The sequence below is a fragment of the Salmo trutta genome, unplaced genomic scaffold (genome assembly GCF_901001165.1).
Source record: "Salmo trutta unplaced genomic scaffold, fSalTru1.1, whole genome shotgun sequence".
Classification (NCBI taxonomy): Eukaryota; Metazoa; Chordata; class Actinopteri; order Salmoniformes; family Salmonidae; genus Salmo; species Salmo trutta.
The window spans coordinates 90,182-117,921 of record NW_021822710.1 but is presented as its reverse complement, the minus strand read 5'-3'; the positions used below and the strand labels follow the sequence as shown (position 1 = coordinate 117,921).

Below are 27,740 nucleotides of genomic sequence, written 5' to 3'. Positions count from 1 at the left end.
CTAACTATACACCTGCTAACTAGACAATGTTGCTAACTAGACACCTAACTAGACAACGGTGCCAACTGCAGCCAAGGGGAGGAGAGAGGACTGTTATGGTATGCTGTTGGTCTGCACTGGGTCCTGGTATGGTATGCTGTTGGTCTGCACTGGGTCCTGGTATGCTGTTGGTCTGCACTGGGTCCTGGTATGGTATGCTGTTGGTCTGCGCTGGGTCCTGGTATGGTATGCTGTTGGTCTGCACTGGGTCCTGGTATGCTGTTGGTCTGCACTGGGTCCTGGTATGGTATGCTGTTGGTCTGCGCTGGGTCCTGGTATGGTATGCTGTTGGTCTGCACTGGGTCCTGGTATGGTATGCTGTTGGTCTGCACTGGGTCCTGGTATGCTGTTGGTCTGCACTGGGTCCTGGTATGCTGTTGGTCTGCGCTGGGTCCTGGTATGCTGTTGGTCTGCACTGGGTCCTGGTATGGTATGCTGTTGGTCTGCACTGGGTCCTGTTATGGTATGCTGTTGGTCTGCACTGGGTCTTGGTATGGTATGCTGTTGGTCTGCACTGGGTCCTGTTATGCTGTTGGTCTGCACTGGGTCCTGTTATGGTATGCTGTTGGTCTGCACTGGGTCCTGGTATGCTGTTGGTCTGCGCTGGGTCCTGGGATGGTATGCTGTTGGTCTGCACTCGGTCCTGGTATGGTATGCTGTTGGTCTGCACTGGGTCCTGGTATGGTATGCTGTTGGTCTGCACTGGGTCCTGGTATGGTATGCTGTTGGTCTGCGCTGGGTCCTGGTATGGTATGCTGTTGGTCTGCACTGGGTCCTGGTATGGTATGCTGTTGGTCTGCACTGGGTCCTGGTATGCTGTTGGTCTGCACTGGGTCCTGGTATGCTGTTGGTCTGCACTGGGTCCTGTTATGGTATGCTGTTGGTCTGCACTGGGTCCTGGTATGGTATGCTGTTGGTCTGCACTGGGTCCTGGTATGGTATGCTGTTGGTCTGCACTGGGTCCTGGTATGGTATGCTGTTGGTCCGCGCTGGGTCCTGGTATGGTATGCTGTTGGTCTGCACTGGGTCCTGGTATGCTGTTGGTCTGCACTGGGTCCTGGTATGGTATGCTGTTGGTCTGCACTGGGTCCTGGTATGCTGTTGGTCTGCACTGGGTCCTGGTATGGTATGCTGTTGGTCTGCACTGGGTCCTGTTATGGTATGCTGTTGTTCTGCACTGGGTCCTGGTATGGTATTGGTCTGCACTGGGTCCTGGAATGCTGTTGGTCTGCACTGGGTCATTATTATGCATTTCTAATAGATTTCATTTAGATAATAAATAATAATTGTCTGCGCTTTTCTGTAGGTGAAAAACACACGTCTTTCAATGACAGAAAACTTTTCATTTGCTTCAGCTTTTGGGTTTAGGGTTGTCGTTCAGAAGGCCTTGTGAAACAGCAGAGAAAACATCCAGCGGTCTGATAACATCTCTATCACCCTTGGTCAATCACATCACCCAAGGGTACAATAACAAGAGTTGTGTTCGTCACAGGTTGCCTCCCCAAATGACAACCTATTCCCTATGCAGTGCACACTACATTTGACCAGGGCCCACAGGGCACTATGTAGTGAATAAGGTGGCATTTGGGACATATCCTCAGTCTCCTACTGCAGGAAGTTTACAGTTCCACTCTCCTATAGAGCTCTGTAATGAGACCCGACAGGACAATGACTGGACAACACAACAGCCTGTAATAGTGAAAGGTAAGGATTTTTAAACAGCCCTGAAGACCTCCTAGTCATCAGGTTGGAGAGCTTTCGGAGAGATATCGTCACGCTGGTAAGATTCATCAATAGGGCCGTGGGTTCCTCTGACGTGAGCTGGACACTACAGGCTAGTCTTGTGTTGTTTCCATATGGTGGATACAGTACAGCTTGGATAGATCTAAGACATGGTGGATAGATCTAAGACATGGTGGATACAGTTCAGCCTGGATAGATCTAAGACATGGTGGATACAGTTCAGCCTGGATAGATCTAAGACATGGTGGATAGATCTAAGACATGGTGGATACAGTTCAGCTTGGATAGATCTAAGACATGGTGGATACAGTTCAGCTTGGATAGATCTAAGACATGGTGGATACAGTTCAGCTTGGATAGATCTAAGACATGGTGGATACAGTTCAGCTTGGATAGATCTAAGACATGGTGGATACAGTTCAGCGTGGATAGATCTAAGACATGGTGGATACAGTTCAGCTTGGATAGATCTAAGACATGGTGGATACAGTTCAGCTTGGATAGATCTAAGACATGGTGGATACAGTTCAGCTTGGATAGATCTAAGACATGGTGGATACAGTTCAGCCTGGATAGATCTAAGACATGGTGGATAGATCTAAGACATGGTGGATACAGTTCAGCTTGGATAGATCTAAGACATGGTGGATACAGTTCAGCCTGGATAGATCTAAGACATAGTGGATACAGTTCAGCCTGGATAGATCTAAGACATGGTGGATACAGTAGATACAGTTCAGCGTGGATAGATCTAAGACATGGTGGATACAGTTCAGCCTGGATAGATCTAAGACATGGTGGATACAGTGGATACAGTTCAGCCTGGATAGATCTAAGACATGGTGGATAGATCTAAGACATGGTGGATACAGTTCAGCTTGGATAGATCTAAGACATGGTGGATACAGTTCAGCGTAGATAGATCTAAGACATGGTGGATACAGTTCAGCGTGGATAGATCTAAGACATGGTGGATACAGTTCAGCTTGGATAGATCTAAGACATGGTGGATACAGTTCAGCTTGGATAGATCTAAGACATGGTGGATACAGTTCAGCCTGTATAGATCTAAGACATGGTGGATACAGTGGATACAGTTCAGCCTGGATAGATCTAAGACATGGTGGATACAGTGGATACAGTTCAGCTTGGATAGATCTAAGACATGGTGGTGTAGTGTAACGCGGGTGCAGTGAAACGCGGGTGCAGTGTAACGCGGGTGCAGTGAAACGCGGGTGCAGTGTAACGCGGGTGTAGTGAAACGCGGGTGCAGTGAAACGCGGGTGCAGTGAAACGCGGGTGTAGTGAAATGCTTGTGCTTCTTGCTCCGACAGGGCAGTAATATCTAACAAGTAATATCTAACAAATTACATAACATATACCCAATACACATACATCTAAGTAGGAATGAATTAAGACTAATATACATACGGACGAGCGATGTCAGAGAGGAACGGACTAAGATAGTGTAGAATACAGTATATACATATGAGATGAGTAATGCAAGATATGTAAGCATTATTAAGTGAATGCGATACTGTTGAAAAGTATAGAATACACTATATGAATACAGTTGAAGTCGGTAGTTTACATACACTTAGGTTGAAGTCATTAAAACTCGTTTTTCAACCACTCCACAAATTTCTTGTTAACAAACTATAGGATTGGCAAGTCGGTTAGGACATCTACTTTGTGCATGACACAAGTAATTTTTCCAACAATTGTTTACAGACAGATTATTTCACTTATCATTCGCTGTATCACAATTCCAGTCAGAAGTTTGCATATACTAAGCTGACTGCGCTTTTAAACAGCTTGGAAAATTCCGGAAAATGATGTCATGGCTTTAGAAGCTTCTGATAGACTAATTGACATAATTTGAGTCAATTGGAGGTGTACCTGTGGATGTATTTCAAGGCCTACCTTCAAACTCAGTGCCTCTTTGCTTGACATCATGGGAAAATCAAAAGAAATCAACCAAGACCTTTGAAAAAAAATTGTAGACCTCTACAAGTCTGGTTCATCCTTGGGAGCAATTTCCAAACGCCTGAAGGTACCAAGTTCATCTGCACAAACAATAGTACGCAAGTATAAACACCATGGGACCACGCAGCCGTCATACCGCTCAGGAAGGAGACGCGTTCTGTCTCCTAGAGATGAACGTATTCTGGTGTGAAAAGTACAAATCAATCCCAGAACAGCAGCAAAGGACCTTGCGAAGATGCTGGAGGAAACAGGTACAAAAGTATCTATATCCACAGTAAAACGAGTCCTATATCCACATAACCTGAAAGGCCGCTCAGCAAGAAGAAGCCACTGCTCCAAAACCGCCATTAAAAAAACCCAGACTACGCTTTGCAACTGCACATGGGGACAAAGATCGTACTTTTAGGAGAAATGTCCTCTGGTCTGATGAAACAGCCTTAGGCCTATATATCACGATGGCAAGGCCTTAGGCCTATATATCACGATGGCAAGGCCTTAGGCCTGTATATCACGATGGCAAGGCCTTAGGCCTGTATATCACGATGGCAAGGCCTCAGGCCTGTATATCACGATGGCAAGGCCTATATATCACGATGGCAAGGCCTTAGGCCTATATATCACGGTGTCAAGTCCTTAGGCCTGTATATCACGATTGCAAGGCCTTAGGCCTGTATATCACGATGGCAAGGACTTAGGCCTATATATCACGATGGCAAGGCCTTAGGCCTATATATCACGATGGCAAGGCCTATATATCACGATGGCAAGGCTTTAGGCCTATATATCACGATGGCAAGGCCTATATATCACGATGGCAAGGCCTATATATCACGGTGTCAAGGCCTTAGGCCTGTATATCACGATTGCAAGGCCTTAGGCCTATATATCACGATGGCAAGGCCTATATATCACGATGGCAAGGCCTTAGGCCTATATATCACGATGGCAAGGCCTTAGGCCTGTATATCACGATGGCAAGGCCTTAGGCCTGTATATCACGATGGCAAGGCCTTAGGCCTGTATATCACGATGGCAAGGCCTTAGGCCTGTATATCACGATGGCAAGGCCTTAGGCCTATATATCACGATGGAAAGGCCTTAAGCCTGTATATCACGATGGCAAGGCCTTAGGCTTGTATATCACGATGGCAAGGCCTTAGGCCTATATATCACGATGGCAAGGCCTATATATCACGATGGCAAGGCTTTAGGCCTATATATCACGATGGCAAGGCCTATATATCACGATGGCAAGGCCTATATATCACGGTGTCAAGGCCTTAGGCCTGTATATCACGATTGCAAGGCCTTAGGCCTATATATCACGATGGCAAGGCCTATATATCACGATGGCAAGGCCTTAGGCCTATATATCACGATGGCAAGGCCTTAGGCCTGTATATCACGATGGCAAGGCCTTAGGCCTGTATATCACGATGGCAAGGCCTTAGGCCTGTATATCACGATGGCAAGGCCTTAGGCCTGTATATCACGATGGCAAGGCCTTAGGCCTATATATCACGATGGCAAGGCCTTAGGCCTGTATATCACGATGGCAAGGCCTTAGGCCTGTATATCACGATGGCAAGGCCTTAGGCCTGTATATCACGATGGCAAGGCCTTAGGCCTGTATATCACGATGGCAAGGCCTTAGGCCTATATATCACGATGGCAAGGCCTTAGGCCTATATATCACGATGGCAAGGCCTTAGGCCTGTATATCACGATGGCAAGGCTTTAGGCCTGTATATCACGATGGCAAGGCCTTAGGCCTATATATCCTCTTTGGTATAGGGGGCAGTATTGAGAATTTTGGAAAAAATATGTTCCCATTTTTAACTGCCTCCTACACCAACTCAGAAGCTAGAATATGCATATTATTGTTCAGGTTTGGATAGAAAACACTCTGAATTTTCTAAAACTGTTTGAATGGTGTCTGTGAGTATAACAGAACTCCTATGGCAGGCAAAAACCTGACAAGGCTTCAAGCAGGAAGTACCCTGTCTGACAAGGAGTCGTGCGTCTTACCTCTTTTTATTGAAAAGTAAGGATCTTAGCTGTAACGTGACAATTCCCAGGGCTCCAATAGGCTCTCAGAGCCCGCGAAATAACTGAAGGTTTACGAGGGAACCTCAGGTTGAAATATATTATCGCCTTTTGTAAGTGGATGCTCGGAGGACCTTTCAATGATGCGCGTGCATGAGTCGCTTCTGAGGAGAAATTTTATTCGGCTGTTTAGGCTCAATGCATACTCCCGGTCGGAATATTAACACTTCTCTACGACATAAATGGCATAAAAATTGGTTTTAAACAGCGGTTGACATGCTTCGAAGTACGGTAATGGAATATTTAGACATTTTTGACACGCCAATGCGCCATGCGCGACACCCGCGAAGAAGCATTCTAGAACTCACGAACAAAACGTCGCTGTTGGAATATAACGATGGATTATTTGGGACCAAACCAACATTTGTTATTGAAGTAGAAGTCCTGGCAGTGTATTCTGATGAAGAACAAGCAAGGTAAGAACATTTTTCTTATAGGAAATGTGATTTTGGTGGAGGCTGAACTGGGTGGGTATCTAAATAGCTAGCCCTGTAATGCCGGGCTATGTACTTAGATTATTGCAAAATGTGCTTCATCCGAAAAGCTATTTTAAAATCGGACATATCGAGTGCATAGAGGGGTAATGTATCTATAATTCTTAAAATAATTGTTATGCTTTTTGTGAACGTTTATCGTGAGTAATTTAGTAAAATCACCGGAAGTGTTCGGTGGGAATGCTAGTTCTGAACGTCATATGCTAATGTAAAAAGCTGGTTTTTGATATAAATATGAACTTGATTGAACAGACATGCATGTATTGTATAACACAATGTCCTAGGTGTGTCATCTGATGAAGATCATCAAAGGTTAGTGCTGCATTTAGATATGGTTTGGGTTTATGTGACATGATATGCTAGCTTGAAAAATGGCTGTGTGATTATTTCTGGCTGGGTACTCTGCTGACATAATCTAATGTTTTGCTTTTGTTGTAAAGCCTTTTTGAAATCGGACAGTGGGGTTAGATTAACGAGATTCTTGTCTTTAAATAGCTGTGAAATAGTCATATGTTTGAGAAATTGAAGTTATAGCATTTCTAACGATTCAAAAATCGCGCCACTGGATTGAAGTGGCTGTTACGTAGGTGGGACGAAATCGTCCCACATAGCCCAGAGAGGATATCACGATGGCAAGGCCTTCCCTGTGGCTCAGTTGGTAGAGCATGGTGTGTGCAACGCCAGGGTTGTGGGTTCGATTCCCACGGGGGGGCCAGTACAAAAAAAATGAAAAATGCATGAAACGTATGCATTCACTACTGTAAGTCGCTCTGGATAAGAGCGTCTGCTAAATGACTAAAATGTAAATGTAAAATGCCTATATATCACGATGGCAAGGCCTTGGGCCTATATATCACGATGGCAAGGCCTCAGGCCTATATATCACGATGGCAAGGCCTTAGGCCTGTATATCACGATGGCAAGGCCTTAGGCTTATATATCATGATGGCAAGGCCTTAGGCCTATATATCACGATGGCAAGGCCTTAGGCCTGTATATCACGATGGCAAGGCATATGAACTAACAGGTTATAGAGCAAACAACGCAATTATCACAACTCATATTATCACAACTCATATGCTGTAATATGTTTTTTTATTGTGGTGGGGGGGCTTGGCTTCCCCACATGTGCACATACACTACATACACACACACACACACACACACACACACACACACACACACACACACACACACACACACACATAACAAACACGCGTACACACACACACATTATCACACTCATCATGTGTTCAATTAAATTTGATGTAATTTCTTTAATGTTTTTGTTCTTTCCACAGGTGGGTCTCCTCTCTAGAATCATCTCCTCTCTAGAATCATCTCCTCTCTAGAATCATCTCCTCCTCTCTAGAATCATCTCCTCCTCTCTAGAATCATCTCCTCCTCTCCAGAATCATCTCCTCTCCAGAATCATCTCCTCCTCTCCAGAATCATCTCCTCCTCTCCAGAATCATCTCCTCCTCTCTAGAATCATCTCCTCCTCTCTAGAATCATCTCCTCCTCTCCAGAATCATCTCCTCCCCTCCTCTCCAGAATCATCTCCTCCTCTCCAGAATCATCTCCTCCTCTCCAGAATCATCTCCTCCTCTCCAGAATCATCTCCTCCTCTCCAGAATCATCTCCTCCTCTCTAGAATCATCCCCTCCTCTCCAGAATCATCTCCTCCTCTCTAGAATCATCCCCTCCTCTCCAGAATCATCCCCTCCTCTCCAGAATCATCATCTCCTCTCCAGAATCATCTCCTCCTCTCCAGAATCATCTCCTCCTCTCCAGAATCATCTCCTCCTCTCTAGAATCATCTCCTCCTCTCTAGAATCATCCCCTCCTCTCCAGAATCATCCCCTCCTCTCCAGAATCATCTCCTCCTCTCCAGAATCATCTCCTCCTCTCCAGAATCATCATCTCCTCCTCTCCAGAATCATCATCTCCTCCTCTCCAGAATCATCATCTCCTCCTCTCTAGAATCATCTCCTCCTCTCTAGAATCATCTCATCCTCTCCAGAATCATCATCTCCTCCTCTCTAGAATCATCATCTCCTCCTCTCTAGAATCATCATCTCCTCCTCTCTAGAATCATCTCCTCCTCTCTAGAATCATCCCCTCCTCTCTAGAATCATCCCCTCCTCTCTAGAATCATCCCCTCCTCTCTAGAATCATCTCCTCCTCTCTAGAATCATCTCCTCCTCTCTAGAATCATCTCCTCCTCTCCAGAATCATCCCCTCCTCTCTAGAATCATCCCCTCCTCTCTAGAATCATCTCCTCCTCTCTAGAATCATCTCCTCCTCTCCAGAATCATCTCCTCCTCTCTAGAATCATCATCTCCTCCTCTCTAGAATCATCATCTCCTCCTCTCTAGAATCATCATCTCCTCCTCTCTAGAATCATCGTCTCCTCCTCTCTAGAATCATCATCTCCTCCTCTCTAGAATCATCATCTCCTCCTCTCCAGAATCATCTCCTCCTCTCCAGAATCATCTCCTCCTCTCCAGAGTACCTGGTCTACTAACGTGATCCATCACAACCCAACCACCACCCAGCAGGTCCATGCAGAGTGCCATCACACTGTTGAGGAGACCAGTACAACCAACTGTCTGAACCAAACCTCACTAGACATTTCCGCCAACTGTCTGAATTAAAGATGAAACACCCTGTTCTGATCTGATCTGGACGTTACTCTGAAACACCCTGATCTGATCTGGACGTTACTCTGAAACACCCTGTTCTGATCTGATCTGGACGTTACTCTGAAACACCCTGTTCTGATCTGGACGTTACTCTGAAACACCCTGTTCTGATCTGGACGTTACTCTGAAACACCCTGTTCTGATCTGGACGTTACTCTGAAACACCCTGTTCTGATCTGGACGTTACTCTGAAACACCCTGTTCTGATCTGGACGTTACTCTGAAACACCCTGTTCTGATCTGGACGTTACTCTGAAACACCCTGTTCTGATCTGGACGTTACTCTAAAACACCCTGTTCTGTTCTGATCTGGACGTTATTCTGAAACACCCTGATCAGATCTGATCTGGACGTTACTCTGAAACACCCTGTTCTGTTCTGATCTGGACGTTACTCTGAAACACCCTGTTCTGTTCTGATTTGGACGTTACTCTGAAACACCCTGTTCTGATCTGGAAGTTACTCTGAAACACCCTGTTCTGATCTGATCTGGACGTTACTCTGAAACACCCTGTTCTGATCTGGACGTTACTCTGAAACACCCTGTTCTGATCTGATCTGGACGTTACTCTGAAACACCCTGTTCTGATCTGATCTGGACGTTACTCTGAAACACCCTGATCTGATCTGATCTGGACATTATTCTGAAACACCCTGTTCTGATCTGATCTGGACGTTACTCTGAAACACCCTGGACGTTACTCTGAAACACCCTGTTCTGATCTGGACGTTACTCTGAAACACCCTGTTCTGATCTGGACGTTACTCTGAAACACCCTGTTCTGATCTGGACGTTACTCTGAAACACCCTGTTCTGATATGATCTGGACGTTACTCTGAAACACCCTGTTCTGATATGATCTGGACGTTACTCTGAAACACCCTGTTCTGATCTGATCTGGACGTTACTCTGAAACACCCTGTTCTGATCTGATCTGGACGTTACTCTGAAACACCCTGATCTGATCTGATCTGGACATTATTCTGAAACACCCTGTTCTGATCTGATCTGGACGTTACTCTGAAACACCCTGATCTGATCTGATCTGGACATTATTCTGAAACACCCTGTTCTGATCTGATCTGGACGTTACTCTGAAACACCCTGTTCTGATCTGGACGTTACTCTGAAACACCCTGATCTGATCTGGACGTTACTCTGAAACACCCTGTTCTGATCTGGACGTTACTCTGAAACACCCTGTTCTGATCTGGACGTTACTCTGAAACACCCTGTTCTGATATGATCTGGACGTTACTCTGAAACACCCTGATCTGATCTGATCTGGACGTTACTCTGAAACACCCTGATCTGATCTGGACGTTACTCTGAAAAACCCTGTTCTGATCTGATTTATTCTGGACGTTAATCTGAAACACCCTGTTCTGATCTACTGTTGGACGTTGCTCTGACACTGTCTGTGGTCTCCATGATGAATGATGGCTCAGCTCTCCCGTCCAACCACACAGACTGTCAGGTGGTGAAGGTCCCCCACCTGGTGTTCTTTGTGTTGGGTATGGTGTCTCTCAGTGAGAACCTATTGGTGGTGTTGGCCGTGGTGCGCAACAAGAACCTCCACTCCCCGATGTACATGTTTATCTGTAGCCTGGCCACGTTCAACACCGTCTCCTCCCTCTGCAAGACCTGGGAGACCCTGATGATGGTGTTCAGTGACGTCGGACAACTTGACTCCCGAGGGGACTCCGTCCGGAGGGTCGACGACGTCATAGACGCACTGCTCTGCATGTCCTTTATTGGTTGTATCTGTAGCTTCCTGGCCATCGCTGTGGACCGTTATGTCACCATCTTCCACGCGCTGCGCTACCACAACATCATGACCATGAGGCGAGCCGCCGCCGCCCTGGCGGGGATCTGGGCGCTGTGCGGCGTCGCCGGGGCGGTCATGGTGGCGTTCTGCGACGCCACGGTCATCAAGATCTTTTTCATCGTGCTCTTCCTCGTCTCGCTGCTCCTCATCCTCTTCCTCTACGTCCACATGTTCCTGCTGGCTCGGTCCCACGCCAGGAAGATTGCAGCGCTGCCCGGGAGTGCCATGCCTCACCGCAGCCTCCGGGGGGCTCTCACGCTCACCATGCTATTCGGGGTGTTTGTGGTGTGCTGGGCGCCTTTCTTCCTCCATCTCCTCCTCCTCATGGTGTGCGTAGAGAACCCTTACTGTGAGTGCTACCGCTCTCTGTTCCAGCTGAATTTGGTTCTGCTGATGAGTCACGCCGTGATAGACCCGGCCATCTACGCCTTCCGCAGCGCAGAGCTAAGACACACCTTCAGGAAGATGCTGCTCTGCTCAGACTCACCGTTCTGCTACAAGGTCAAAACTCTGTTCCACTGAAGGGCTTTGGCTGGATCCTAATTCCCTAGATAATGCACAACTTTCCACCAGAGTTTTTGACCTCTTGGGCCTTGGTTAAAGGTAGGGCACTATATGGGGAATAGGGCCTTGGTTAAAGGTAGGGCACTATATGGGTTTTATTGACCTTACACCCTGCACTGTTTGTCTTTTATGTTGACATCTCAGCCATGCTGCTTGACAGCTCTCGGTCTGTCACAACAAGCTTATCTCAGATATCAGAGTGGTTTCAAACAAGAGACACTTGGGCATTTCCGGATGGATCACAAGTGCTTATATAAATAAATAAATGAATAAATGTTATACTTGGACAATAAGGCATTTTATTTACGTGTGCAGAGAACATCGCTACAGAAATCCACAGTACATACAGGAAACATTATATTTCATGGAGTTCACCATGTCAGTCATGTCAACAATAATTTCCATAAAGTCCACAATTTGTAATTCACACTGTCTGTACGGGGAACTGAGGATGGTCTGTGAACTGTACATTTAACTATATACAGAATAGATAAGTACTGTATATTATACAGTACATTTAACTATATACAGAATAGATAAGTAGTGTATATTATACAATACATTTAACTATATACAGAATAGATAAGTACTGTATATTAAACAGTATGTATAACTATATACAGAATAGATAACTACTGTATATTATACAGTACATTTAACTATATACAGAATAGATAACTACTGTATATTATACAGTATGTATAACTTTATACAGAATAGATGACTACAGTATATTATACAGTACATTTAACTATATACAGAATAGATAAGTACTGTATATTATACAGTACATTTAACTATATACAGAATAGATAAGTAGTGTATATTATACAATACATTTAACTATATACAGAATAGATAAGTACTGTATATTAAACAGTATGTATAACTATATACAGAATAGATAACTACTGTATATTATACAGTACATTCAACTATATACAGAATAGATAACTACTGTATATTATACAGTATGTATAACTTTATACAGAATAGATGACTACAGTATATTATACAGTACATTTAACTATATACAGAATAGATAACTACTGTATATTATACAGTACATTTAACTATATACAGAATAGATAAGTACTGTGTATTATACTGTATGTATAACTATATACAGAATAGATAACTACTGTATATTATACAGTATGTATAACTATATACAGAATAGATAACTACTGTATATTATACAGTATGTATAACTTTATACAGAATAGATAAGTACAGCATATTATACAGTATGTATAACTATATACAGAATAGATAAGTACTGTATATTATACAGTGTATATATAACTGTATACATAATAGATGACTACAGTATGTATAACTATACAGAATAGATAACTACTCTATATTATACAGTATGTATAACTGTATACAGAATAGATAACTACTGTATATTATACAGTATATATAACTATATACAGAATAGATGACTACAGTATGTATAACTATATACAGAATAGATAACTGCTGTATATTATACAGTATATATAACTGTATACAGAATAGATGACTACAGTATGTATAACTGTATACAGACTAGATAACTACTGTATATTATACAGTGTGAATAACTATATACAGAATAGATAACTACTGTATATTATACAGTATATATAACTATATACTGAATAGATAACTACTGTATATTATACAGTATATATAACTGTATACAGAATAGATGACTACAGTATATATAACTGTATACAGAATATATAACTACTGTATATTATACAGTATGTTTAACTTTATACAGAATATATAACTACTGTATATTATACAGTATGTATAACTATATACAGATTAGACAATTACTGTATATTATACTGTATGTAACTACAGTGCATTCGGAAAGTATTCAGACCCTTTCCCTTTTCCACAATTTGTTACGTTACATCCTTATTCTAAAATGTATTAAATATTTTTTTTCCTTATCAATCTACACGCAATACCCCATAATGACAAAGCAAAACAGGTTTTTTAACATGTTTGCACATTTATAACAAATAAAAAACGAAATACCTTATTTACATAAGTGTTCAGACCCTTTGCTATGAGACTTGAAATTGAGCTCAGGTGCATTTGGAAAGCCATACACCTGTCTATATAAGGTCTCATAGTTGACAGTGCATGTCAGAGCAAAAACCAGGTCGAAGGAATTGTCCGTAGAGCTCCGAGACAGGATTGTGTTGAGGCACATGTCTGGGGAAAGGTATCAAAAAATGTCTGCAGCATTGAAGGTCTCCAAGAACACAGTGGCCTCCATCATTCTTAAATGGAAGGAGTTTGGAAACACCAAGACTCTCCTTAGAGCTGTCCGCCCGGCCAAACTGAGCAATCGGGGAGAAAGGCCTTGGTCAAGGAGGTGACCAAGAACCCAATGGTCACACTGACAGAGCTCCAGAGTTTCTCTGTGGAGATGGGAGAACCTTCCAGAAGGACAACCATCTCTGCAGCACTCCACCAATCAGTCCTTTATTGTAGAGTGGCCAGACGGATGCCACTCCTCTGTAAAAGGCACATGACAGCCCACTTGGAGTTTGCCAAAAGGCACCTAAAAGACTGTCTGGCTGAATAACTGATTGGCAAACCTACTGCAAATTTGAGAAATCATGTGACTAAACGGAACAAAAGGAAGAAGAAACTATACTAAAAAAACGAAGATAAATTATATAAAGAATGACAGTAAAAAGCTTTGGAACACCTTAAATTAAATTCAGAGTGGAAGAGGTGATTTTTTTGTTGTTGTTGTTGTTGAAAAGCCTGACAACTTGGATGGAAAATTCCTGAGGATAATAGCGAACGATATTACCACTTCTATTTGCCACATCTTTCATCGAAGCTTAAAAAATGTGTGTGCCCTTAGGCCTGGATGGAAGCAAAAGTCATTCCGCTATCCAAAAATAGCAAACCAGTCTTTACTGGCTAAAATAGCCGACCAATCCGCCTGTTACCAACCCTTAGTAAACTTTTGGGAAAATTTGTGTTTGACCAGATACAATGCTATTTTACAGTAAATAAATGAGCAACAGATTTACAGCATGTTTACAGGGAAGGACATTCAACATGCACACCACTTACACAAATGACTGATGATTGGTTGAGAGAAAGTGACGATAAAATATTATGGGAGCTGTTTTGTTAGACTTCAGTGCGGCTTTTGACATTATCGATTATAGTCTAGCTTTACACCCCCTGCTATATTGTGGATAAAGAGTTACCTGTCTAACAGAACACAGAGTGTTCTTTAATGGAAGCCTCTCCAACATAGAATCAGGAATTCCCCAGGGCAGCTGTCTAGGCCCCTTACTGGTAGAATCAGGAACTCCCCAGGGCAGCTGTCTAGGCCCCTTACTGGTAGAATCAGGAACTCCCCAGGGCAGCTGTCTAGGCCCCTTTACTTTTTTTCAATCTTTACTAATGACATTCCACTGTCTGATTAAATGTCAAGACATGATGATCTAAAGGCATATCAAAGACTATATGCAGCGGTGTATTTAACCAGACTGATAATATACTTCCTTATATTACTGCAGTGACCCATGGGTCGTTCCACCAAATGAGTGCCTTTTTGTGTCCCTTTGATATTTTAAGCGGGAAATTGTCCACCAGTATTGAATTTTAAAAGCTTAAAATATGAAATGAAGTGCCCTTTAATATAGACCATTCAATAAATCACATTTATAAAGGCGGCTACAGTGCCATAATGTATCATTTTTACATCTCTCCGTCAACCCTTTGTCACTTCTAGGAAGATTTTAACCCACTTAATCCCCAAGTTTCACAATCATAGTTATTTTGTTGATTTGGCAGTCATTTCCAAGATTCTGATTTATTTCATGTGATTTATTGATTCATTTACGTCTGTCGCTCGTTTTAAAGTCGACCTATTTACATGAACTGAACTCTCATTTTAATATGGTGAAAATATTCCTTTTTTAAATATAAAAAAATAAACATTGAACATCTAATAGTGAAATCATACAGTAAAGCAGGTGAGCTGGTTTGCCTGGTGTTTGGCCATTGTCTGGTGTTTGGCCATTGCCTGGTGTTTGGCCATTGCCTGGTGTTAAGCCATTGTCTGGTGTTTGGCCATTGTCTGGTGTTTGGCCATTGCCTGGTGTTTGGCCATTGTCTGGTGTTTGGCCATTGCCTGGTGTTTGGCCATTGCCTGGTGTTTGGCCATTGCCTGGTGTTTGGCCATTGTCTGGTGTTTGGCCATTGTCTGGTGTTTGGCCATTGTCTGGTGTTTGGCCATTGCCTGGTGTTTGGCCATTGCCTGGTGTTTGGCCATTGCCTGGTGTTTGGCCATTGTCTGGTGTTTGGCCATTGTCTGGTGTATGGCCATTGCCTGGTGTTTGGCCATTGTCAACCCTGTTACCCATAGACGGACAGGCCAGAAATGTCTTTAACAATGTAATTGTTTGGGGTGAAGCTTGCATTCAATTGCCCCTCCCTGTTGCACACAACAAGCTTCCATTCCCCCTGTCACAAGGGGATTTATGACTGATTTAAGATGAAATCGTCAACCCTGAAAACTTTTAGCTTTTTATTAAGTGAAGAACATGTGCTCTTTATCACAGAATATTACAATTAGGTGAAATACTTATATATATTTTTTTATCAAGTTACACTTCTCAAAAGCCAGAAATTGGTGGAACAACCCATCTATATAAATGTGGATCACTTATGATCATTCTGTTGCCGCTGGCTATATTCTTTAATGCCAGCTGGTTATGCTTCGCCACCTCAGCCCTCCCCCTGCCCACTGTCCTCATAGGGGACCATGACAGGCAGCCATTACCACAAAATAAAGTTATTCTATTCTACAGGGGGAGTTTTCACCTCATCCACTGTCCTCATAGGGGACCATGACAGGCAGCCATTACCACAAAATAAAGTTATTCTATTCTACAGGGGGAGTTTTCACCTCATCCAACGTGCAAAAGGCAAAATAATAGCTCTGGTTCCCAGGTGTCCCCTGTAAACCACAGAAGTGTCTCACACAATATCGACCTATATTTTAAGAAAGCGAGACCACCATCTGCTGGTGGCACGGCAGGCTGGTGGCACGGCAGGCTGGTGGCAGGGCAGGCTGGTGGCAGGGCAGGCTGGTGGCACGGCAGGCTGGTGGCAGGGCAGGCTGGTGGCAGGGCAGGCTGGTGGCAGGGCAGGCTGGTGGCAGGGCAGGCTGGTATCCTACTGTGAATAACTACACCACATGTGTGAGTTCCAAAGTTCACATGTTTATTAAGGACTTGTGGTTGGACGTGGTAAAGTTGGATTGGTTATTTATTAAGGACTTGTGGTAAAGTTGGATTGGTTATTTATTAAGGACTTGTGGTAAAGTTGGATTGGTTATTTATTAAGGACTTGTGGTAAAGTTGGATTGGTTATTTATTAAGGACTTGTGGTAACGTTGGATTGGTTATTTATTAAGGACTTGTGGTAAAGTTGGATTGGTTATTTATTAAGGACTTGTGGTAAAGTTGGATTGGTTATTTATTAAGGACTTGTGGTAAAGTTGGATTGGTTATTTATTAAGGACTTGTGGTAACGTTGGATTGGTTATTTATTAAGGACTTGTGGTAACGTTGGATTGGTTATTTATTAAGGACTTGTGGTAAAGTTGGATTGGTTATTTATTAAGGACTTGTGGTAAAGTTGGATTGGTTATTTATTAAGGACTTGTGGTTGGACGTGGTAACGTTGGATTGGTGTGTGGTTCTGCAACAGGGCAGACATGAATAAGCAGGTTGCAGAACATAGAAGGTAAAGGTGATCATGATAAATCTATTAAATCAATACATCTCAAATAAGGAAAATAAGGAAATGTCAATGTAATGATTAAATATACATGGAAAATAGGAAATAAAACTACTCTTAACTTGGAAGCACACAACAAAGACTGACAAAACTATCCCTCCACCACTGAGTATAACAGGATAAATCTGCAACTATAGATACACATCTTTCTATACACTTTTCCTTTGTCTAATGGCTGGAAGGTCTCATCATAAAAAGTATTTTGTTAAAATGGGTTACCTGTCTCTCTGCTGGACATAATACATTCCTATGGGATTTTACCTAAAGTGACGTGTACAGGGCAGGTTTCCTGTAATTTGTCTTAAAATTGACACAAAGAAAATGATATCATTGCAATCAGTAAACTTCAGGGAACACCAATATATATATATATATATATAACTTTTTAGAGTGTTTACATGTAAACTATTGGAACTAGCCACGAAAATATTTACAAAAAGCAATAATTTGGAACTCGCTTTCACCATTTTCTACTAAATGTTTAAAGGATATGTATATATGGCATTTTGGGGCCATTTGATCATTTTTTACTAGACCCCCTCAAACATTTTAAGCCATCATTGGGCTGTATGCACCAATTGTGTGTGGAGATATGGCCAAGTGAATCTAGTCCAATATGACCCCCTGCAGCTGAATGGCCGCCATATTGGAAATGGCCGCCAGGGGGTAATGGACTAAATCTGTGCTGGCACTATAGACTAAAAAATGCCCCAGCTGTGTGTTGGCTCTATCAGAAAGTCCATAATTCTTTCCCGTAGCTGCTAGACTATGGTCAAAATGACCTCAATATGACCCCCATAAGTTCTTCCCAGACAGCACACATACATCTCGGCGACGTCGACACGGTGCATTATACATTATACATTGGGCTGGTGTGGTATGGAGAGCGTTTGCACATTGGCAAGATGACGTCACCATTATATTTGCCCTTCAGCCGCTGTTTGGACGATGCACGTCAAAGCTACTAAGTTATACTGGCAATAATAAAAAACAATTTGCTTTACATTCAGCAAACACCACGTACATTAGTGAGTGCATACACTTATGTACTTCACCCCGTGGGAATCAAACCCACAACCCTGGTATTGCAAGCACCATGCGCTACCAACTGAGATACAGGGGACTATACCTAGACTATAGGTGATGTTGTTTGTGAGGTAAAATAAAGAGAGACAATTCAAGTTAATGTCAAGTTTATTAGGCTTTTGCTAAAAGATCTGCAGCACAGAAAAGAGAGAAACAAGGAACAGAGAAACATCACATTGAATATAAGAGAGAATGTGCAGTTAGCTCCATAAAGATGGACTTATTAAGGTTTTATTACAGGCTAAGTGCAGTGAATGTGATGACTATATTTACAAAAAAAAAGGTAACATTTGAGTGTTAGTGTACCAAGTTTGATACTTGCAACATAAAACGGAATGATCTGTGGGTATATCCGCTGGACTAGAGGTTTTCTCTGTCAAAGAAACGGAAATTGTGTCTGAAAGGTTTTAGGCATGTCGGGAAGGGTTGTTTTTACGCAGTTTACAGACACCAAATCTCGCGACAAATGAACTCGGAATCCCATGATGCATTGCGCGGTCCGAGGACACGCGGATCCCCCTCGCTCTCTGCTGTAAGGTCTTCTATTGACAGGACGGTCATTCTATGTACTTATGGCTCATATAACTACAGAAAACACTTTTGACTGGATCAAACCTCTTGAATTTGAATGTATGTATTCCCTGTATTACCTGTGAGCTTTGTCACGTAGTTTTACAACTTCACGACAAAATGTATACACAACTACTACTTTGCCAAGTGTCGGCTAGCTAACTTCGCTAGCAAGCTAACAACCCAAGTTGGCTTTCTGTCAGAATCAGGCATTAGCCAGATAACTAACGTTAGTTAACCATATCTAAAACTGGCCCGTGTTTCCACTGGATTGTTCTGGAAGCTTTTACAAGTGAAGAAGTTTGCCGTCCTCCAGACTCCCCCAATGTCAACCACACAGAAGCCACTGCGTATGTGACAGCTAGGCAGCCAGCTAGCTAGTTAGCTCTAGAAATAAAACTAGATGTTTTGCAAGTTCTGTAGCTAACCTTTGCACATACTAACTTAGCTAGCTGACTAGCTCCTTACTATATATAGTTGGCTTGCTAGCTACTTAGCTAGCTGACTAGCTCCTTACTATAGTTTGCTTGCTAGCTACTTAGCTAGCTGACTAGCTCCTTATTATAGTTGGCTAGCTAGCTGACTAGCTCCTTATTATAGTTGGCTTGCTAGCTGACTAGCTACTTACTATAGTTGGCTTGCTAGCTACTTAGCTAGCTGACTAGCTACTTACTAAAGTTGGCTTGCTAGCTACTTAGTTGGCTTGCTAGCTGACTAGCTACTTACTATAGTTGGCTGGCTAGCTACTTAGCTAGCCGACTAGCTACTTACTATAGTTGGCTTGCTAGCTACTTAGCTAGCTACTTAGCTAGCTGACTAGCTCCTTACTGTAGTTGGCTTGCTAGCTACTTAGCTAGCTGACTAGCTACTTACTATAGTTGGCTTGCTAGCTACTTAGCTAGCTGACTAGCTACTTAGTTGGCTTGCTAGCTGACTAGCTACTTACTATAGTTGGCTTGCTAGCTACTTAGCTAGCTACTTAGCTAGCTGACTAGCTCCTTACTATAGTTGGCTTGCTAGCTACTTAGCTAGCTGACTAGCTCCTTATTATAGTTGGCTTGCTAGCTGACTAGCTACTTACTATAGTTGGCTTGCTAGCTACTTAGTTGGCTTGCTAGCTACTTAGCTAGCTGACTAGCTACTTACTATAGTTGGCTTGCTAGCTACTTAGTTGGCTTGCTAGCTGACTAGCTACTTACTATAGTTGGCTAGCTAGCTACTTAGCTAGCCGACTAGCTACTTACTATAATTGGCTTGCTAGCTACTTAGCTAGCTACTTAGCTAGCTACTTAGCTAGCTACTTAGCTAGCTACTTAGCTAGCTACTTAGCTAGCTACTTAGCTAGCTGACTAGCTCCTTACTATAGTTGGCTTGCTAGCTACTTAGCTAGCTGACTAGCTCCTTACTATAGTTGGCTTGCTAGCTACTTAGCTAGCTGACTAGCTACTTACTATAGTTGGCTTGCTAGCTGCTTAGTTGGCTTGCTAGCTACTTAGCTAGCTGACTAGCTACTTACTATAGTTGGCTTGCTAGCTAGCTTTTTATTTGCCTTGTTAGCTATATATCCGAATGTGGCTGTGTGTAACGTTAGCTAGTAAACTTAGTTCAACCAGGACTTTAGGTTGTTTTGCTGAGAATCATCCACATTAGTGGCTACTGGATTAGTCTGTTGTGGCTTAACTTCTGTGTTTAGATTGTGTTGTTTATCGGTCTTTTTAATTTGGACGTTTTCATTTCAGGTGCTGGATTAATGGTTGTCCTACTCTAGTTGGAGGTATGTTTTGGTATTATGTCTTATCAAACCATCAGATACGTTTCTTCATTCTGATTATAGCAGTTCCTAACTTAATATATACTTATCAACATAATGATTACTCCTCTTGTAATTGATAGTCATTAGTAAACCCTGATGATGATGATGTGCTGTCTGCAGGCTCTGTGGTCAAACGTCTCAGGGAGGAGGAGATGCATCGTGTTCTGTCCCAGGGTGCATTGCGGCAGATGGCCTACGTGCGGTCAGGGGTCGTGGGCCTGTCAGCGTGTGAGGCACGCCTGGCCGCGTCGGTGTGTGTTGTAGGCCGCCTGACCCCAGGGCCCGGCCAGCGCTGGGTCAGTACCTCAGCTTTTAACAGGGCAGTAGAACGGCCCAAGCTCCAACCAGAGGACCAGGACCCAACCAGCCATCCCCCCAGCCTAGCTGGAACAGAGCCCGTCTATGGGGCAGACTCCTCCAAGCTGCCTGTGGAGGCCCCGCCGGAGGCCCCAGAGATAGACCCTCTGCAGGACAAGTCCATTGGTCTGGTCCAGAGGTTCAAGAAGACCTTTAAGCAGTATGGGAAGGTGATGATACCTGTCCATCTCCTGACTTCCAGCGTCTGGTTCGGGACCTTCTACTACGCTGCTATGCAGTGAGTCACCTGTCTCTGGTCTTACCCCCCTGGGGATTCCTACATTAACCCTAACCCACCTGTCTCTGGTCTAATCCCCCTGGGGATTCCTACATTAACCCTAACCCACCTGTTTCTGGTCTAATCCCCCTGGGGATTCCTACATTAACCCACCTGTCTCTGGTCTAATCCCCCTGGGGATTCCTACATTAACCCACCTGTCTCTGGTCTAATCCCCCTGGGGATTCCTACATTAACCCACCTGTCTCTGGTCTTACCCCCCTGGGGATTCCTACATTAACCCTAACCCACCTGTTTCTGGTCTAATCCCCCTGGGGATTCCTACATTAACCCTAACCCACCTGTCTCTGGTCTTACCCCCCTGGGGATTCCATTACTGTGGTCTTTTGTTATGAATCATTTAGCTATACATAGAGATTTTAGGAGTTCAGTACCTAACTGGTATTTTGGCCTGAGGATAATGGCCTTGCTGTTGTGTTCATTGTACAGACTATTACCTAGATACACTCACCGGCCAGTTTATTAGGTACACCCATCTAGTACTGTGTCGAACCCCACTTTGCCTCTACAACAGCCTGAATTCTTCGGGGGGTGGACTAGTAAAGGCTAGTCCTGTATTATTATTTTCTTCTTCGTTTTTTTTCAGGGGGTGCAGCACCTTCAGCACCCCTACTTCCTGCGGCTATGCGTGACGAGGACCGACGAGTTGTGTGTTCTGAGATGCCGTTCTGCACACTATTGTTGTACTGCGCCGTTATTTGCCTGTTTGTCCCCCCCCTGTTAGCTTGGACGATTCTTGTCATTGTCGCTCGCGTTTACTACGAAGGCTGATCTTCCAACATATAACCATTTAACATTTTGCCGTTTACCTCAGCTCATTGGCTATCGACCAAGACGATCAGTGGTCATTGGGCCAAAAAAATACAATCAATCAACGAAACACAGCTCATATCATTGGTGCGCAATGAGGTCATTGCTTGGTGTCTTCAAATCTGTTTCTTTCGGGTCAATACGTCCCACGAAAAGAACCATCAAGTATTGGTTGTGTTACTAACAACCAGCCCATGACTGGATAAACGTACGTTTAGTATGCAATTACGTCGAAAGTTGAATGAGACAGAATTCACAACACGAGGTTTACAAAATGTTTCGTGTTCGGCTATTAAAAATGCATTTTTATCAAAGAAAGCGGCACTTGCATTTGATCACTGGGACTCTCAGGATGACAAATTAGAGCAAGATTTCAGAATGTAAGTCATTATTTTTACCTTCCGATGTGAATGTATCAAACCTGTCACGGCGGAAAAAAGTGTTTATCGTTCTTCTCAAACAAAAACATGGCATTTTTTTTCTCTGTAATAGCTATTGTATATCGGACAACACAGTTCCATTACCAAGATTCCAAGCGTTTGAATGATGTAAGACACTTGTATTTCCATGAATTTTTAATATTACGATTTATAATTTTGAATTTGGCGCTCCTGCAATTTCACCGGATGTTGTTGAATTTGATCCCGCTAAAGGTTAAGGGCTTGTAATTAAGCATTTCACAGGAAGGTTTACACTTGTGTTCGACGCATGTGTTGAATAAAGTTTTATTCGAAGTACAACAGTCAAGTGCAGGTTTTTCCCCACTAGTTGAATTCTATCTTTTTAGATTTGAATCATTTTCATTTAGATTTTAAAGGTTAAACCACATTACAATGATTTAAAGACGAGATTATAATATATATTTTTGTGTATTATATATATATATGTGTATGTATTTGGTGTGTAATTCTTTTCAGAATTTTGGAAATTCACCCTGCAACACCATTTTCATACCGGGGAACCGCTGCCCTAAGACACTGTCGTGCGTGAAATCCCAGGAGGCCAGCTGTTTCTGAGATACTGTAACCGGCGCGCTTGGCACCGGCGATCATACCGCGCTCAAAGTCGCTTAGGTCACTCGTTTCCCCCCCAGTCGAACAGTAACTGGCTGTCTGCTTTGTATTGCCACGGCCATGTTGACTCACTGTTTTACTAGAAGCTAACCGTTTTGGGGTGAACAGGGTTGGTGTGTACCTAATAAACTGGCCAGACAGAGTGTTTTGTTTCATGTGAAGGCACAGTATCTGGCCTTAGTTAAACTCACTGTATATTTCACAGGGGAGTGAATGTGGTGCCTTTTCTGGAATTCATTGGTTTACCAGAGAAGGTGGTTGGTCTGCTGAATCACTCCTCTGGTGGCTATGCCCTCACTGCCTATGCCATGTACAAGGTAAGAATACTCCCTGCCTATGTCATGTACAAGGTAAGAATACTCACTGCCTATGCCATGTACAAGGTGAGAATACTCCCTGCCTATGCCATGTACAAGGTGAGAATACTCCCTGCCTATGTCATGTACAAGGTGAGAATACTCCCTGCCTATGTCATGTACAAGGTGAGAATACTCCCTGCCTGTCAGAGCAGCTCACATATCACTGCACCTGTACATAGCCCATCTATAATTTAGCCCAAACAACTACCACTTCCCCTACTGTATTTATTTATTTTGCTCCTTTGCACCCCATTATCTATTTCTACTTTGCACTTTCTTCTACTACAAATCTACCATTCCAGTGTTTTACTTGCTATATTGTATTTACTTTGCCACCATGGCCTTTTTTGCCTTTACCTCCCTTATCTCACCTCATTTGCTCACATTGTATATAGTCTTATTTTCCTACTGTATTATTGACTGTATGTTTGTTTAATTCCATGTGTAACTCTGTGTTGTTGTATGTGTCAAACTGCTTTGCTTTATTCTTGGCCAGGTCGCAGTTGTAAATGAGAACTTGTTCTCAACTTGCCTACCTGGTTAAATAAAGGACTTGTTCTCAACTTGCCTACCTGGTTAAATAAAGGTGAAAAAAAAAATGCCATGTACAAGGTGAGAATACTCCCTGCCTATGTCATGTACAAGGTGAGAATACTCCCTGCCTATGTCATGTACAAGGTGAGAATACTCCCTGCCTATGCCATGTACAAGGTGAGAATACTCCCTGCCTATGTCATGTACAAGGTGAGAATACTCCCTGCCTATGTCATGTACAAGGTGAGAATACTCCCTGCCTACGTCATGTACAAGGTGAGAATACTCCCTGCCTACGTCATGTACAAGGTGAGAATACTCCCTGCCTATGTCATGTACAAGGTGAGAATACTCCCTGCCTATGATACAGTGCATTTGAAAAGTATTCAGACGCCGTGACTTTTTCCACATTTTGTTAAGTTACAGCCTTATTCTAAAAATGTATTAAATTGTGTTTTCCCTCATCAATCTACACACAATACCCCATAATGTCAAAAGCAAAAACAGGTTTTTAGATTTTGTTTGCAAATTTATCACATAAATAAATAATGGTACTCAAATTTTACATACGTATTCAGACCCTTTACTCAGTACTTTGTTGAAGCACCTTTGGCAGCGATTACAACCTCTAGTCTTCTTGGGTAGGATGCTACAAGCTTGGCACACCTGTATTTGGGGAGTTTCTTCCATTCTTCACTGCAGATCCTCTCAAGCTCTGTCAGGTTGGATGGGGAGTGTCGCTGCACAGCTATTTTCAGGTCTCTCCAGAGATGTTCGATCTGGTTCAATTCCAGACTCAGGCTGGGACACTCAAGGACATTCAGAGACTTGTCCCCGAAGCCGCTCCTGCGTTGTCTTGGTGGTTGTCGAAGGTGAACCTTCGCCCCAGACTGAGAACCTGTTCGAGAGCACTCAGGACTTCATCAAGGATCTCGCTGTACTTTGCTCTGTTCATCTTTCCCTCGATCCTGACTAGTCTCCCAGTCCCTGCCGCTGAAAAACATCCCCACAACATGATGCTGCCACCACCATCCTTCACCGTAGGGATGGTGCCAGGTTTCCTCCAGACGTGACGCTTGGCTTTCAGGCCAAAGAGTTCAATCTTGGTTTCATCAGACCAGAGGATCTTGTTTCTCATTGTCTGAGTCCTTTAGGTGCCTTTTGGCAAACTCCAAGTGGGCTGTAATGTTTTGGCCATTTGTGAACGTTAGACCACTGTGAGGCACGTCGATCTACATGTTGAATATGGTGAGATTGTAGACTCCTAAATTTACAGTGCAGTTAGTGCCAGCCCATTGGATTTTGGATTTTGTAGAGCTGCAACAGATTTCCACAGCGATTTTCCATTTAGCTACCAACCAACCTTATTATAATGCCAAAATGAAACATTTGTTCACAAAAACATTCTCACGTATTTGTGTTATTTTAACACTGTATATTAAAGGAATGAGGGGTTTTGACGTGGATTTTTCCATTAAAGCTGCAATATGTAACTTTTTAGGAGACCTGACCAAGTTCACAGAAATTTGAGTTACAGATCTGTCATTCTTATTGGAAGCAAATCTAAGAAGTGGTAGATCTGTTCTATGTCGCTATTTCTATGCTTCTGGGTGCTTAAGTTTCATTTTTTTGTCTTTTGGTTTTGTACACCAGCTTCAAACAGCTAAGAATACAATATGGTTTTGGCAAATATATTTCACAGCTATTTAGATGGTACAATGATTCTCTACAATATACTTGTTTATTTTGTCACAAACTGAAATTAGGCAAAATATGAGAATTTTATCAACCCAGAAATGGTGGAGCGATTACTGCATGGTACATATTTTAACTAAATGTTTACTCCTGTACTTATTTAGGCTTACCATAAGAAAGGGGTTGAATACTTATTGACTAAAAGACATTTCAGCTTTTACATTTGAATTAATTAGTAAACATTTCTAAAAACATAAATCCCCTTTGACACATTATAGTGTATTGCATGTAGGTCAGTGACACAATCTGAATTTAATCCATTTTAACACGTGGAAAAAGTCGAGGGGTGTGAATACTTTCTGAAGGCACAGTACAAGGTAAGAATGCTCACGGACCATGAATTGTACAAGGTAAGAATGCTCACGGACCATGACTTGTACAAGGTAAGAATGCTCACGGACCATGACTTGTACAAGGTAAGAATGCTCACGGACCATGACTTGTACAAGGTAAGCAGAAATACTCAGATTTCAACACCAGCTTCAATTCACTTGTTCTACTGAACTTAGTGGCTTTCTTTTATCCCGATTTTCCTTCAGATTGCAACACCTGCCAGATACACGGTGACTCTGGGTGGGACGTCCTTCTCAGTGCAGTACCTCCGTAAACACGGCTACTTCTCTACCCCTCCGCCCGTCAAAGACTACCTGCAGGACCGGATGGAAGAGACCAGGGAGAAACTCACAGAGAAAATGGAGGAAACTAAGGAACTGTTCTCTGAAAAAATGGAGGAAACTAAAGAACTACTCTCGGGGAAAATGGAAGATACGAAAGAACGATTGTCTGGTATTTCCGACAAGATGGAGGAGACGAAAGAACGTTTCTCTGGAAAGATGGAGGAGACCAAAGAACGTTTCTCTGGAAAGATGGAGGAGACCAAAGAACGTTTCTCTGGAAAGATGGAGGAGACCAAAGAACGTTTCTCTGGAAAGATGGAGGAGACCAAAGAACGTTTCTCTGGAAAGATGGAGGAGACCAAAGACATGTTCTCTGATAAACTACAGGAAACCAAAGACAAAGTGTCTTACCGAAAGAAGCTAGATTAGTCTTGTTTTACAAGTGGTTGTGAATAAACACATGTTTTGATGTCTTCAATGTGGTTGGGGGTCAAAGACAGAATTAAGGCATGTATTATGAACCTATTGTTGAGAGATGAATGAGTCCAGACATTACATGGTACTTCTGCCATCTTGACTGCCCCAGCTAGTACCATTATACCTGCTATAAGGAGGAGGCAGGTGGGATTTCTCAGTTCTATTACGATACACTGAGGAGTATTATGATTTCTGGGTATGAAAAATAAAATTCCTGTTTCAACATCGTCCATCAAAGCCTCATTGAGGCTGTAACTGCTTGTCTTTTTTAATGTTTTAAATCACGTTTTCTATCATGTCTTTTTATCCAATACCCAAAGTTTTTAATATATTGTAGTATTTTTGTGTTCCTACTACCTAATCAACTGAAAATTGTGCATATAATAGGAAGTGTGATTTACAGAAGTCGTTTTGATTGGTTCCTTAAAGGGATACTTCTGGATGTTGGCAATGAGGTCGTTTATCTAGTTTCTCAGAGTCAGATGAACTCACGGACAACATCCAGAAGTATCACCTTTTATGTTGCTCTGTGGATATTACAGAATTATAAAGCCAAAATGCAATAAAAGGAAAACCACAGTCTGAACAGAAAGGGTGTTGGGTTGTGTAGTACCAGTTAATGGACTTTACTGTCTGGTATGATCACAATTTGCAATAAAGCAGAATATTGAGCTTCTAAACATC

The 27,740-nt window shown here is 42.7% G+C and overlaps 2 protein-coding genes across 2 annotated transcripts; both read left to right on the top strand.

Moving 5' to 3' along the window:
• The first annotated feature begins 10,262 nt into the window (after nt 1-10,262).
• On the top strand, nt 10,263-11,756 carry LOC115183953 (adrenocorticotropic hormone receptor-like). The gene has a single exon (XM_029744935.1). It carries the CDS (start codon nt 10,504-10,506, stop codon nt 11,422-11,424), a length of 921 nt encoding a protein of 306 aa, XP_029600795.1. The 5' UTR covers nt 10,263-10,503; the 3' UTR covers nt 11,425-11,756.
• A 7,446-nt stretch (nt 11,757-19,202) lies between these two features.
• LOC115183954 (uncharacterized protein C18orf19 homolog B) lies at nt 19,203-27,740 on the top strand. The gene is made up of 5 exons (XM_029744936.1): nt 19,203-19,313; nt 20,703-20,737; nt 20,897-21,371; nt 23,520-23,631; nt 26,502-27,740. Exons 3-5 carry the CDS (start codon nt 20,929-20,931, stop codon nt 27,006-27,008), a joined length of 1,062 nt encoding a protein of 353 aa, XP_029600796.1. The 5' UTR covers nt 19,203-19,313; nt 20,703-20,737; nt 20,897-20,928; the 3' UTR covers nt 27,009-27,740.

Coding starts and splice junctions, on each gene's coding strand:
- LOC115183954 (XM_029744936.1), top strand. CDS start 20,929: ATGCATCGTGTTCTGTCCCAGGGTGCATTGCGGCAGATGGCCTACGTG. Junction 21,372..23,519: donor TTCTACTACGCTGCTATGCA/GTGAGTCACCTG, acceptor TATATTTCACAG/GGGAGTGAATGTGGTGCCTT. Junction 23,632..26,501: donor CTGCCTATGCCATGTACAAG/GTAAGAATACTC, acceptor ATTTTCCTTCAG/ATTGCAACACCTGCCAGATA.
- LOC115183953 (XM_029744935.1), top strand. CDS start 10,504: ATGATGAATGATGGCTCAGCTCTCCCGTCCAACCACACAGACTGTCAG.